The sequence below is a fragment of the Desmodus rotundus genome, chromosome 2 (genome assembly GCF_022682495.2).
Source record: "Desmodus rotundus isolate HL8 chromosome 2, HLdesRot8A.1, whole genome shotgun sequence".
NCBI lineage: Eukaryota > Metazoa > Chordata > Mammalia > Chiroptera > Phyllostomidae > Desmodus > Desmodus rotundus.
The window spans coordinates 208682617-208695388 of record NC_071388.1 but is presented as its reverse complement, the minus strand read 5'-3'; the positions used below and the strand labels follow the sequence as shown (position 1 = coordinate 208695388).

The following is a 12772-nucleotide window of genomic DNA, read 5'->3' as shown; positions in this document are numbered from 1 at the left end:
TTTCCCGTTAACGTTTTGGACTTTCGTATCTATGTTCATCAGTGAAATGGATCATTTCTCAACTTTTCTATGTCTAGTTTGATACCAAGTTCATACTAGCCTCCGTGAATGAGTTGGGGATATAATCTCTCTCCCTCTGTCTCCTTCTTTTTCCTGTTTGTGTAAGATTAGAATTACCTGTTTTCTTCAATGTATGGTAGAACTTTCTTGTAAAAATTGTCTGAGTCTGCTCAGTCTCCTTGGTGGGTAGACTTTTAAACTATTCCTTTAGTGGTGAATTTTAGGAAAATTCAGGTTCCCACTGACTAATTTTTCTCCTAGTTATAGGCTGACCGATTCCAGACACTTCTGTGCTGTGGACAGCCTGAATAAGGCTCTCTTCCTGTGGAGTATGTTGGGCTTTGGTCCGGCAGGCAGGTACATTGCTTGAGATCCTTCCAACCTGACTGTAACCTAACCTAACCTGGTCCTTCCAAACCTGATTTTCTGGAAGCTTTTCTGGAATCACTCCAGGGATGGTTAGATCCGAAAGTACTGGCTCCTCCCCACTGGCCCCTCTTCCGTCTTCCTTGGCCCTCCTGCCTGTCACTCGCGTGCACCTCTGTGACGGACAGCATCAGTGCCCACAAAGATTGACTCCTTTTTCCTGTCCCCGCCAAATGCACCCACCCAGTGCCCTCCTGGAAACCTCCAGCTCCCCAGTGGTGCCCACGACAGCCCTGCCCGGCAGAGCTTCGGCTGCAGGGTCACACCCACTGGGTCTCAAGGCGAACCTTCCAGTCCTCAAGGCCCTGAGGGACGCTGGGGTCTGGATGGACCTGGGAGTGATGGGAGGGGCCCCCAGTCCCCGTGCTTTTAAAGCTGTGCGCTTCCTCGGGGCCCTGCCCGGGGGCATGCCGCAGTGTTGGCTGTCCTCGCTGTGCCATCCAGGGTCATCTAAGGTCCTGTCAGATTGTCTTTGACCCGTGGCTTGTTGAGGATTGTGTTGCTTAATGTTCAAGCAGTCAGGGGATTCCGTACTTTTTTTCTTTCTTTCTTTCTTTTTTTTTTTTTTACTGATGTATAACTTAGTTCTACCACGGTCAGAGAACATATATCTTAAGATTTTAATTTTAAATTGAACTTTATTAGAGTTTGCTTTATGACCAGCCTATGGCTAATTTTAGTAAATGTTCTGTGTTCACATTCAGGGAATATGTATGGTATATTGGGTTGGCCAAAAAGTTCATTCTTCCCCCCAAAAGATGGCTTTAGTGGCACTGATTTGTCTTTACCTTCATTCGAAACAATATTGTTAGATTGTATTGTGACAGCTGTCACATCAACATGCATTAAAAAAACTTATCAAAATTGGGGAATTTTTGTGTAGCCATTTTAATATTGAAGTAGGAAGAAAATACACAATATTTTTAGCATACGATGCTTTATTATTTTAAGAAATGTAAAAACACAACTGAAACAAAAAACGATTTGTGCAGTGTGTGGAGATGGTGCTATGACCGATGGAACGTGTCAGAAGTGGTTTGCAAAGTTTTGTGCTGGAGATTTCTTGCTGGACGATGCTCCTCAATCTGGTAGACCTGTGGAAGTTGATAGCGATCAACCTGAGACATTCATTGAGAATGATCAACGTTATACCACATAGGAAATAGCAGACATACTCAAAATATCCAAATCAAGCATTGAAAATCATTTGCTTCAGCTAGATTATGTTAATTGCTTTGATGTTTGGGTTCCACATAGCTAAGCAAAAAACCCCTTCCTGACTGCATTTCCGCATGTGATTCTCTACTTAAATGTACCAAAAAAAATTCCTTTTTAAAACAAATTGTGATGGGCGATGGAAAGTGGATACATTACAATAATGTGGAGCGGAAGAGATCGTGGGGCAGCGAATGAACCACCACCAGACGCACCAAAGGCTGGTCTTCATCCAGAGAAGGTGATGCTGTGTATATGTTGGGTTGGGAGGGAATCCTCTATCAGGAGCTCCTTCTGGAAAACCAGACGACTAATTCCAACCAGTGCTGCTCCAATGAGACCAGATGAAAGCAGCTCTTGATGAAAAGCGTCTAGAATTCACCAACAGAAAACGCAGAATCTTCCATCAGGATAACACGAGACTGCATGTTTCTTTGATGACCAGGCAAAAACTGTCCCAGCCTGGCTGGGAAGTCCTGACTCATCGCTGTATTCACCAGACACTGCGCCTTCGGATTTCCGTTTATTCCAGTCTTTACAAAATTCTCTTAATGGAAAAACTTTCAGTTCCCTGGAGGACTGCAGAGGCACCTGGAACGGTTCTTTGCTCAAAACAATAAAAAGTTTTGGAATGGAATGGTGAAGTTGCCGAAAGGTGGCGGAAGACAGTGGAACAAAACGGTGACGACATTGTTCAGTGAAGTTATCGGTGAAAATGAAAAATGCGTCTTTTATTGTTCCTGTAAATCCGAATGAACTTTTTGGCCAACCCAACATATTTTTTCCTTCTCAGTACCTGACAGAACAAGCAAACTGAAAACTTTTATTTTTTTCGTTTTCAGTCTCTATGTGTTTTATTTAAAGGTGTCTCTTATCAACAGAATACAGTCTTTGAAAATCTGTTCTCACAATGGTGTTGTTTTCCTTGGAGAACTTAGTCCGTGCTGATTGAGTTGGGCTGTCTCGCCCGGTGCCTGAGATGCTGCCTGAGCACCTGCTGGGCTTGTCTTGTGCGCGCCTGTCTGTCCGTGCGCGCGCCTGTCGGTGCGTGCGCGCGCCTGTCGGTGCGCACGCGGTCAAGCTGGGTCCTTCCCACGGAGCTGACTGTTCGTGTGTCACTGCTAGACTTCGGAAATTATTTTGGCTTTACGGTACATGTGGTAGCTGGGAAGGGATACTCCTCTTTGCTCTTATTTTTCAAAACTCTCTTCCACACTCTTGCCGGATTGCTCTGAAAACCCTGCGAGGATATGCTGCGCACTGGGATTGCACTGAATTGACGGAGCTACATTGGAGGAGAACTGAGAACCTTGCAATATCGAATCGAACATCTGCTTTCATGAACATTTTCTTCATTTGTGATAATTTCCTATTTTAGTGCTTGTTATTAGTCAAAGGATACAGCCTTTTCCTGATTTTTAAAGGCACAGGGCATGTTGCTTAAAGCTTGCTAGAAATCTCATTCAAATTCACATTCTCACCAGGAATTCATGACCTTGCTCTTATTGTCCCCACCTCAGCCCGACTGTCCTAAAACTTTCCTCAGTTGCAAAAGTGCGAAGATTTTCCTGCGTAAGGAGTCCTGGGTGCGCAGAGAGGCGCCTCCCTCCAGCCCAGCCCTTGGGGGCTGTTCTCGGATTCGAGAGTGAAGCAGTGGTGCGGAAATGCTCCCGGGGGTGGGTGCGGAGCTTGCAGCCGCTGTCCTCACAGATAGGAAGCTGGGGCACGGCTGGAAACAGGTGTTTGGGCCAGGTTCCCTTGAGGGAGGGAGGGGGAGGCAGAAAATTCGCGTTCCGGGCTCAGCCACGGTGGTGGGGTTCGGCTGGGCGTCATCTGGTCCCCCGTGCAGGGGCAGCCTAGGTGGTCCCTGAGAATCGCCTTCCCACCAGTGGGGTTGGAGGCTCTGCGTGCCCCGGCATCGTGGACCATCCCCCATGCCTGTGACTGCACTGCTGCCCACAATGACACTCAGTCCCTGTGCCCATTTTGGAGCCAGGGGTGGCACTGTGCCACGCCTCCCCTCCCTTGGCCTCCCTGGAGCCCCTATGGTACTTCCCTCCTCTGGACCCCTGCCCTGATCTTGGCACATGGGGAGCAGACCCCAGTCCGCTGTACTGGACAAAGCTTGCTCTCCCCTCACCGGGATTTAAGGCCTGTGTGGAGCTGGGCAGGGTGATGGCCGGTGCAGAACCATGGCGGCCGCAACGGGAGCTCCTGCACCCCGTCAGCTGGCTTCTCTGCCCGGATTCCTCTGGGCACCTCGGTTGGACACTGTCCTACGTGTAGGGCAGGTGGTGGATGCCCAGGGACTGCTCCCCTGCAGGGGGGAGGATGGGTTATCATGTGGGACCCCCTCGCCTAGCCCAGGCCTTGCTGCTCCCTGAGCCTGGGGCACTCCCACAGGGAAGCCCGCCTGCCCCCCCTCCTGTCTCATCTGAATCTTGCTGAGTCTGGGGCACTGTGTGCCCACTCACCTCTGATCTGCGGGCTTTCGATGTCCAGGTCCAACCCTCTCGAGCCCACCTGGACCTGTGTGCTCAGGGGGCGCTGCTTCCTCAGTGTGAGTGAAGGTGATCTTCAAGGGACGTGAAGGTCACCCTCACCCTCACTGGGGTTGCCATGGAGCAGGCACCGCAGGGTCTCGGCTGCAGGCTGCACGGCGGCAGCTCTCTCCCTGCATCCTTCCCTCCTTCCTGGGCACAGTAACTTTTCTTGCCGATGACGTTACTTATAAGGTATTTAAGAACACTTTCTCCTCTTCCCTGCATTGTCTCTTTGTGTCGCTTTCCTTTCCGTTTGTGTTAGTCTCTGTACTTCCTGCCAGTTGTGGTCGCGGTCAGTTTCCCCAGCAAAGAGCCCCCCACTCTGCGGTGACAGTGGCAGCAGCAGGCAGAGACTGGGGGCCATGCTGGGCAATCTGGGTGAGGCTCATCCTCTTTTCAGAAGGTGCTTCCCACTCACCCTCAGCTGGTCCTCAGAGTCCCTGGCCAAGGCTGGACAGAGCTTCAGGCTCCCAGACAGCAGCCTCTGGCCCCCCTCCTGGTGGGGGAAGTGAGGCGGGGCAGAGTTCTGGATGTTCACAGGCAGGCTGAGTGTCTGGGGTCTCCATTAGTCTGCTGGGGTGCCGTAACAAAGTCCCACCAGCCGTGTGTCTTAGGCAGCAGAAGTTCATCGTCTCCCAGTCTGGAGGCTGGAAGTCCAAGACCAAGGTGCTGGCAGGGCTGGCTCCTCCTGAGGCTGGAGGGAGCGTGGGCCCCAGGCCTCTCCCGCTGCTGGTGGAGGCTGTCAGTCTTTGGTGTTCCTGGGCTTGTCCGGGTGCCGCCCCATCTCTGTCTTCAAAGAGCAGTGTCTGTGGCCAGATGTCCCTTATTGTAAGGACACCAGTCACACTGGGTTAGAGGCTCACCTGACTCCAGTGTGATCGCATTTCAACTAGTTACGTCTGCCAGGACCCCAGTTCCAAACAAGGTCACGCTGTGAGGGCTTCCTGGGGTTAGGGCTTCCGCACGTCAGCTTTGAGGGGACACAATTCACCCCATGACAGGGTCTAATGCACCTGCCGGTGACTTTCCTCAAATGCATGCCGTCGGTCCCACCCGTACACTGGCCTTCTGGGGAGGCCGGAGTCTGTCTGGGTCCCGCGGCAGGGTGGTGGTTTCCGGTTAGGCTCCGGGTCCCCAGGCTCCGCTCCTCCCATCGGCTTTCTTCCTGAAACCTGTGCCGTTTCCGGCCTGCAGCTGCCCCTCGGGTCCTGTCCTGCGGGCTGGGCCCCTGCGCTGTGTCGGCAGTGAGGATCTGGACGGGACTTGGTTCAGACACCGGGCAGAAGCGCCTGCTCTGCCTTTTTGAACATCCTTTCTGATTCACGTCTCCCTTTTCCCCAAGGTGTCTCCCGCACCCACCGGGGCTCTTGCCTACCCCCAGGAGTGACCCACAAAGGTTGCAGAGATGGCCGGGGCCTCGGTGAAGGTGGCGGTGCGTGTCCGCCCCTTCAATTCCCGGGAAATGAGCCGTGACTCCAAGTGCATCATCCAGATGTCCGGAAGCACCACCAGTGAGTATGGACTGCGGCGGTGGCCAGCGGAGGCTGACACTCGGGCGGGGTCCTGCCTCCCAGTCCTGGCCCCGGCTCCCTCCTTGTCCATGCACCGGGCTGGTTTCCCGGGGCTGCACTTACAGATGACCGCAAACTGTGTGCCGTAAAACAACAAGGATGTAGTCTCTGCTGTTATGAAGGCCCAAGTCTGAAACCAAGGGGACAGGGCTGGTGTGTCTGTTGTCACGAGGCCTCTTATGGGGACTCTGGTCAATGGATTTAGAGCCCAGCCCACTCCAGTGTGACCTCATCTTCACAACTGACCGAACTGCAAAGGCCCTGTTTCTAAACAAGGTCACACTTTGAGGTTCTGGGGGACGTGGATTTTAGGGCTGCTGGAGGCTGCTGGAGGGGAGGAGAGGGTGCCCTCCCAGAGCCCCCTTGGCTCTTCCTCCGTCACACACGTTGGCGGTGAATGGCTGCTGTGTGCAGACGTGGGGGCAGGGCTCACAGCCTGAGGGGCACCCACACCAAGAGCAGGGGCCCCTTCTCTGCCCACACAGGCATCTGCGGGTGGCCCTGTGCAGCCCCATGGCCTAACTGGTCTGAGAAGTCCGGCCTCATTTGCCATCACTGTTCTACAATGTTCTAGGCTCCAAACAGAGTGACACTGGGCATGGAAGAGCCCGGACAGGAAGGTGGCCGCGGCTGAGGCCTTTTTATTACAGGAGCAGTTGGGAGGCTGGTGGGGCCCTGGCGTCACTCAGCCAAGCACACGGGGCCTGCTGCCTCTCAGCACTCCCCAATGGCTCCACCCAGGGCGGACTCGAGCTGCCCTCTCCCCCAGAGGCCAACCTGTGAGCATCGAGTGGGGCTGTTTACTGGGGAGGTCGCTGCAGTGACCCGGCCTGCCATCCCTGTAGTCCATTCCCCTGGGATGAGGACAGTTCCCACCGCACAGGCAGGGAAACCGAGGCTCCGTGAGGTCAGGCCATCACCTGTGCTGCATGGGCAGGAGGAGGTGGCCTTGGGGCCCCTTGGCGTCATCAGCCAGCACTTGCTGGGCGTGACCTCGGGCCAGGCTCCACTCTGGCGCTGACTGCCCTCGGGGCAACGTCCCGCAGGGGTGCTATGACAGGAGGGGAACTAGCTGAGGCCGTGGGGCGAGTGGGGCGAGTTAGATCAACGGGAAAGATCTTCAGGGGAGGCGGGGAGGGGAGTCTCTGGAGCAGATGCGCAAGTGACCGTGTTCGAGCTGATTCTCCCCTGGAGCCCTGCTGAGGTTCTGGTCTCTGTTCAGCTGAGCCTCCCCCTGAGTCCTGCGGGTTTGGGGCAGTGGCTGCTCTCTCTCTCTCTCTCTCTCTCTCTCTCACACACACACACACGTGCACACGTGGTGGGAATACTCTCCCGAGGACCAGAGCAGCTCGGCTCCGGGGTCCCCATGGCAGGCAGTCCTGGAGGCCGCCGCACCCCCCCACCCAAACCTGTGCTGTCCTGGAGCACACCTGGCACACCTGGCACACCTGTGCCCTGTCCCTGGGAGGGCTCCTGTCTCCGGGAGCTTATGGTCCATGTATGGGAGAGACCCCAGCACCACAACTCTGTCAGAACAAGGCCAGCGCCCGGGTCAGTTTCGGCATCACATGGACAAGAAGAGCAGGCTGGGGGGTGGCGGAGAGGAGATTGGGGCAGGGCCTGCTCAGAGAGCCAGCCCACGTCAGCGAGCAGGGTGGGGCCAGGCCTGCCCTGGGACCCTCCTGCAGGCAGGGAGGTAAGGAGGTAAGGTCGTGGAGGTGGGCATTGTGGGGTGAGCCAGGGGACCCGGCCCCTCACTGCTAGGGCTGGTGGAGGCCCAGCCCAGCTCCCTGTGTCAGGGGCCTGCGATTGTTGTTTCCATGGCGCCGGCAAGATCTGCATTGGGGCTGCAGTGGCCACGTCCCCAGGTCCCAGCAGGACCTGGCAGCTCGCTCCCCTCTGGGCCTCACTCCTGGAGGTTGTGTGGCCGTGGCCCCTCTCAGCTTCGAGGACAGGAATGTGATGGTCAGCCACCTGTTCCTTCCTGTGGCCTCCCAAGGGTGCTGGGTCATATCCCAGAGGGCCTTAAGCCTGCGGTCCGGAGCCCAAAGCCAGGTCAGCCCTGGGGACGGGGCTTCGGTTGACGCCTGTGCTGGGAACAGGACATTCAGCCAGAGCCAGGGGCCCCGGGGCCCACCTGGGAGGCTGCGCCGTGGTGGCTGCAGAAGCCCGGAGAGGTCAGGAGGCGCTGGCCTTCCAGGGCTGCCTACAAAGCACCGCCCGGGCGGCTTAGATGGCCTATCTGGAGGCTGGGTGGGCACGCGCAGGTGGGCAGCGTGGGCTCCCCCTGGGGCCTGCAGGAGGATCTGCTCCCTGCCACTGCAGCCCCTGGAGGCTGTGGCCATCCTGGGTGTCCCCTGGCTTGTTGACACCTCCTCCCTGTGTGCATGTCTGTGTCAAAGGTCCCCTTGTATGAGGACACACTTGTGTTGGATCAGGGCCCATCCGACTCCAGGGTGGCCTCATCTTACCAGTCGCATCTGCCAGCACCCCGTGTCCAAATAAGGTCACCTTCTGAAGTCCTGGGTTAGGGCTTCCACTCGGGGATCTCGAGGGTCTGGCTCTCTTGGTACTGGTGACGGGTCACCTGGTGGGGGCAGGGGTGTGGGGTCCTGAAGGCGGTGCTGAGCCCAGGAAAGCAAAGCCCCCAGCCCACCAGCCCTGAGGAAACCCAGCTGAGGGTTGGGCACCCCCTCAGCGCCCCCAAATATGGGGGCGGTAAAGGAGAGCTGCTTCCTCAGATAGGTGATGGGGTGGGGGTGGCCTCCCAGGTGTCCCTGGAGCCATTGCCGACCAGGCTTCGTCTGAGTTCCTGGTGGATGTGAAAACCCAAATGGGATCTGCCAGCAGTGGGGGGACGTTGCAGGTTCAGACAGTGGACATCGGGCAGGGCAGCCAGACAAGGCCTGGGGCCGAGGTCCCTTCTGCCACTAAGGACCCGCTGCTGCTGGGTGCCGAGTGCAGGAAAGGGCCTTGGACTGGGCAGAGGGGTCTCCTGGGACACCGGGAAGGCACGGGTGGTGGGTAACGGCGTCCTCTTGGGTTTGTGGCGTCCTTCCTCGTTTGCTGAACTGATATCGGCGGCCCGCGAGCACTGTCTTTGGCCGGCCGGGCCAGGGTGAAGCTCAGTGAGGAGTGGGGGCGGGGCCTGTGCAGGGACAGTGCTTGGAGCCCGTGGGAGCACTCCGGAAGGCACCCGACGGGCACTCCTGGGGGACAGGGAGCAAGTTGTGTCCCTGTGAGGGGACAGCCAGCATGTCGGGCACACAGTGTGGACGCAGCACCGCACCAACCACTGTGCCTGTCCCCCCCTTCCCCCTCTCCCCCCACAGCCATTGTCAACCCCAAACAGCCCAAGGAGACGCCCAAAAGCTTCAGCTTTGACTACTCCTACTGGTCGCACACCTCGGTAAGCTGGGCAGGGTCGGGGGGCGGTGGGGTGAGGCCATGTGGACACCGCTCAGCTCCCCTCCTGGGGGGCCCTTGCCCGATCCCTCGGCCCCTCTAAGTGTGGTGATGCCCACCCTTCTCTGCTGCAGGGCCCTGTGGGCGGCGGGGAAGGGGCAGGTGTGAGGCTCAGGAGGAGGGGCCTGCTCTCCTAAGTCACGTGGTGCATGGAAGGCTGCCCGGACCCATGACCTGCAGCGTCCTGGCTGGGACGGGGACCAAGGGGTGGTCAGCTCCCTGTGGGCATTCTCCCAGGGTCCAAGTGGGCATCCATCTGCCCACCAATGTCCCTATGCCCAGGACTTACCGTACTCACACTTCCACAGCTGAGCTTGGCCCACCTGGCGTGGCACCTGGCACACCTCAACCTGCACTTCCCCTGGGATCCTGGGAGACGTGCCCCCTCCCACCTCCTCCTGCAGTCCACACCCAGCCCTACCTATCCCCCACCGTCTGAATCCTTCTAGAAGGCGTCAAGTCCCACGGCCCCAGTGCCAACACCCACCGTAGGCTACATCTCCACCTGTCTGGCCCCCAGGACAACCCCAGAGCTCCCCGTTCCACATTCACATCCAGCTCCACCTCCCCCCCTTGTCAGGACAGCGTCCAGACGCGATAGCCTGGCCTGTGGGTGGGCCTCTGGGCCTCAGGGCCTGCCCACGGCCGCCACGCTGAGCTTCGCCACCTGCACCACATCACACACGGGGCCCTGGGCCTTCACACATGCTGGTTGGTCCCTGTGCTGACCCGTCCTGTCACTCCGTCCACAGCAGCCTGGCTGGCTCCTCCTGTCCCTCCCTCAGGAAGCCACTCCCACGCAGGATTGTGTCCCCTCACCTGCAGTGGGTGGCACCCAGGCATCCCTCCGCACGTGCTGGCCATGGTGCCCCAGAGGCCCCGGGACGGGACGTGGGTCCTCGGGGCACGGGGTGGGCCAAGCACTCGGCGTGCCTGCCTCCTGCAGCTGCAGCCCCTCTTGCCCCACAGCCCGAGGACATCAACTACGCGTCGCAGAAGCAGGTGTACCGGGACATCGGCGAGGAGATGCTGCAGCACGCCTTCGAGGGCTACAATGTCTGCATCTTCGCTTACGGCCAGACCGGGGCTGGCAAGTCCTACACCATGATGGGCAAGCAGGAGAAGGACCAGCAGGGCATCATCCCGCAGGCACGCGGGCCAGGGAGGGCCGGACGGCGGGTGGGAGGGCTCAGGGTGGGCAGGGCACCCGGGGCAGTGGGGGCGGCCTGGGGTAGCTGGGAGACCCCTGGCGGAGGTGACCCTCGCCTGGGGGCTGTGAGGACTGGTGGTCTAGGCAGGAAGGGTGCCCATTATTGGGAGGCTGAGACATGGACACCTCAGACACTGCTGGGACCCTGGCCCCTGCCCCAGCCAGCCCCTGGCGGGTCTCTGAGGCCCCGCTGGTCCATGCTGGGCCAGTGGGAGTGCCGGCTGGTCTGTCGTGTGGCAGAACCCGCACCCCGGGCAGACAAGGATGGGGGTGAAGTGGGCCAGTGGGAGCAGGTGATGCGTGAGAGAGGGTCAGATGTCAGCGTGGGGAACCCTGAGTGGGGCAGCTCATTAGGCTCCAGGCCGCCTAGGTGCCTTTAAGATGAACTGCGAGGCTGTGGGAGGGGCCAGGAGAGCAGCATGTAGCCTGGGCACAAGCGACCCCTAGAGCCTGAGGGGTGGGGCCTTTGTCATCAGACCTTTTGTCTTCCGTCCCTACAGCTTTGTGAGGACCTGTTCTCCCGCATCAATGACACAACCAATGACAACATGTCCTACTCTGTGGAGGTGGGGTTCCCGCCAGCATCCGGTCCTCGGGGCATGGTTGGGGGTGGTAGGCGTGGACAGCAGTGCTTCTCTGATGTAAAGCGGGTCTCTGCCATCAGTCTGTGCCTTTAGCTCGTCACTCACTCATACACGTGGCAACCGTGCCACCACGTCCTCTCAGGGCACGGAGATGTGCAGGGCACAGAGGACGAGCAGTGGTCCTCTGCTCAGCCAGCGTGTAGCGAGCTGCCCCTCTGCGCTGGGACAGGGACAGGTGCCTCACAGCTGCATAGTCTGGGCTGCACTGTGGCCGAGGCCCCGGGGGGGCTGCACTGGAGCCTCAGGATGGCTGTGGGTGGGGGAGGGCCAGGAGGGGCGAATGGGCTGACACCCCCAACTCCCACTCACAGGGGCTTGGAGCCCTTTGCACACCTCCCCCTACCCAGCAGGCGGTACTCACACTCCCTACCCTGAGCCCCTGATGGTGGTCCCTGCACCCCCTGCTCAGGGATCCTAGAGGGTGACCCCACATCTCCAGTACCCCCCTTCTCAGGAGTCCCTGATGGCCACCCTGCGCCCATCTTGGGGGTTCTGAGGATGGCCCCTATGCCCCCTCTCCTGGGGGCCCCTGATGGTGTGTCTCTGCCCTGCAGGTCAGCTACATGGAGATATACTGTGAGCGTGTCCGTGACCTCCTGAACCCCAAGAACAAGGGCAACCTGCGTGTGAGGGAGCACCCACTGCTGGGGCCCTACGTGGAGGACCTCTCTAAGCTGGCTGTCACCTCCTACAATGACATCCAGGACCTCATGGACTCAGGGAACAAGGCCAGGTGAGTGCGGGGTGGCTTGCTCTCTGACCCCCATCGGGCCCGTAGCTGCGAGTCTGTCTAAGGGGGCCTGGTCCCTGGGGCACCTGTCATCTCCCCGTGCACCCTGTCGGTTGGCCCCATGGAGGTGTGGGCCTCGAGGACCTGAGGCCATTCAGGACACATGCGGCCCTGAGAGGGAGCTGCCACTCCCCCCACCCCCGTACAGGGGGACACCATCACCTACACAGGGGCTGCGCCTCCTGTGGTTGTCCCACAGGCCACTGCCCTGCTTGGCCCAGTGATGAGGAGACTAAGGTCCGGCCCTGCCTGCTCTGAGGGCAAATGGCCCTGTGGATGGGGCAGGAGCCTGGGGGCAGGGTCAGCCACAGGCAGTGCTTGCCATAAGCAGTAGGTCTCACTGGGCTTCACTGTCCTGGGCCTCCCTGCCCTGGAGGGGCTGCCCTTGTCGCCATGGCAACAGAGCCCCTTCCTGCCCCCCTACTCTCCCAGGTGGCTAGGGCTCCCTGTATCAGCCATGGCCAGCCTGTACTTCGTTTGTGGTCCTGTGGGGGCGCTGTTCTGACCAGGCCCTCCAACCCCCACCTGGGACTGTGCACTGTCAGACAGGGAGCCTCAGGGGGGACAGTTCCCCAAGGTCTCTGCCTCCTCACACCACAGCCCCGAGGGCTCCTGCACAGCTGGTGGAGTGAGCGGCACCCAGGTTCTGCTGAGCCCCTGGGAACAGAGACGCACCCCCAGTCACGACATCCCAAGTGCAGGCTGGAGTTGGGAGCGAGGGTCTTGCGATAGATGTGGGGGACAGGCGGATGTGGGCCCTGCCTGCTGACAGGAGGCACGACACCCACCAGCAGGGCAGCCCCAAGAGCCTCGGGTGCTGACCCCCCATGACCTGGCCCGACAAGGGG

At 58.9% G+C, this 12772-nt stretch overlaps 1 protein-coding gene across 12 annotated transcripts in view; it reads left to right on the top strand.

Moving 5' to 3' along the window:
- KIF1A (kinesin family member 1A) overlaps positions 1-12772 on the top strand; it is a 65657-nt gene that overhangs the window by 8441 nt on the left and 44444 nt on the right. For all 12 annotated transcript variants that reach the window (XM_053919315.1, XM_053919322.1, XM_053919321.1 and 9 more), the window contains exons 2-6: positions 5587-5755; positions 9148-9224; positions 10250-10429; positions 10991-11056; positions 11689-11867. In XM_053919315.1, the coding sequence (XP_053775290.1) occupies positions 5650-5755; positions 9148-9224; positions 10250-10429; positions 10991-11056; positions 11689-11867 (608 nt within the window). In that variant the 5' untranslated portion in view covers positions 5587-5649. The remainder of the gene's footprint in view (positions 1-5586; positions 5756-9147; positions 9225-10249; positions 10430-10990; positions 11057-11688; positions 11868-12772) is intronic.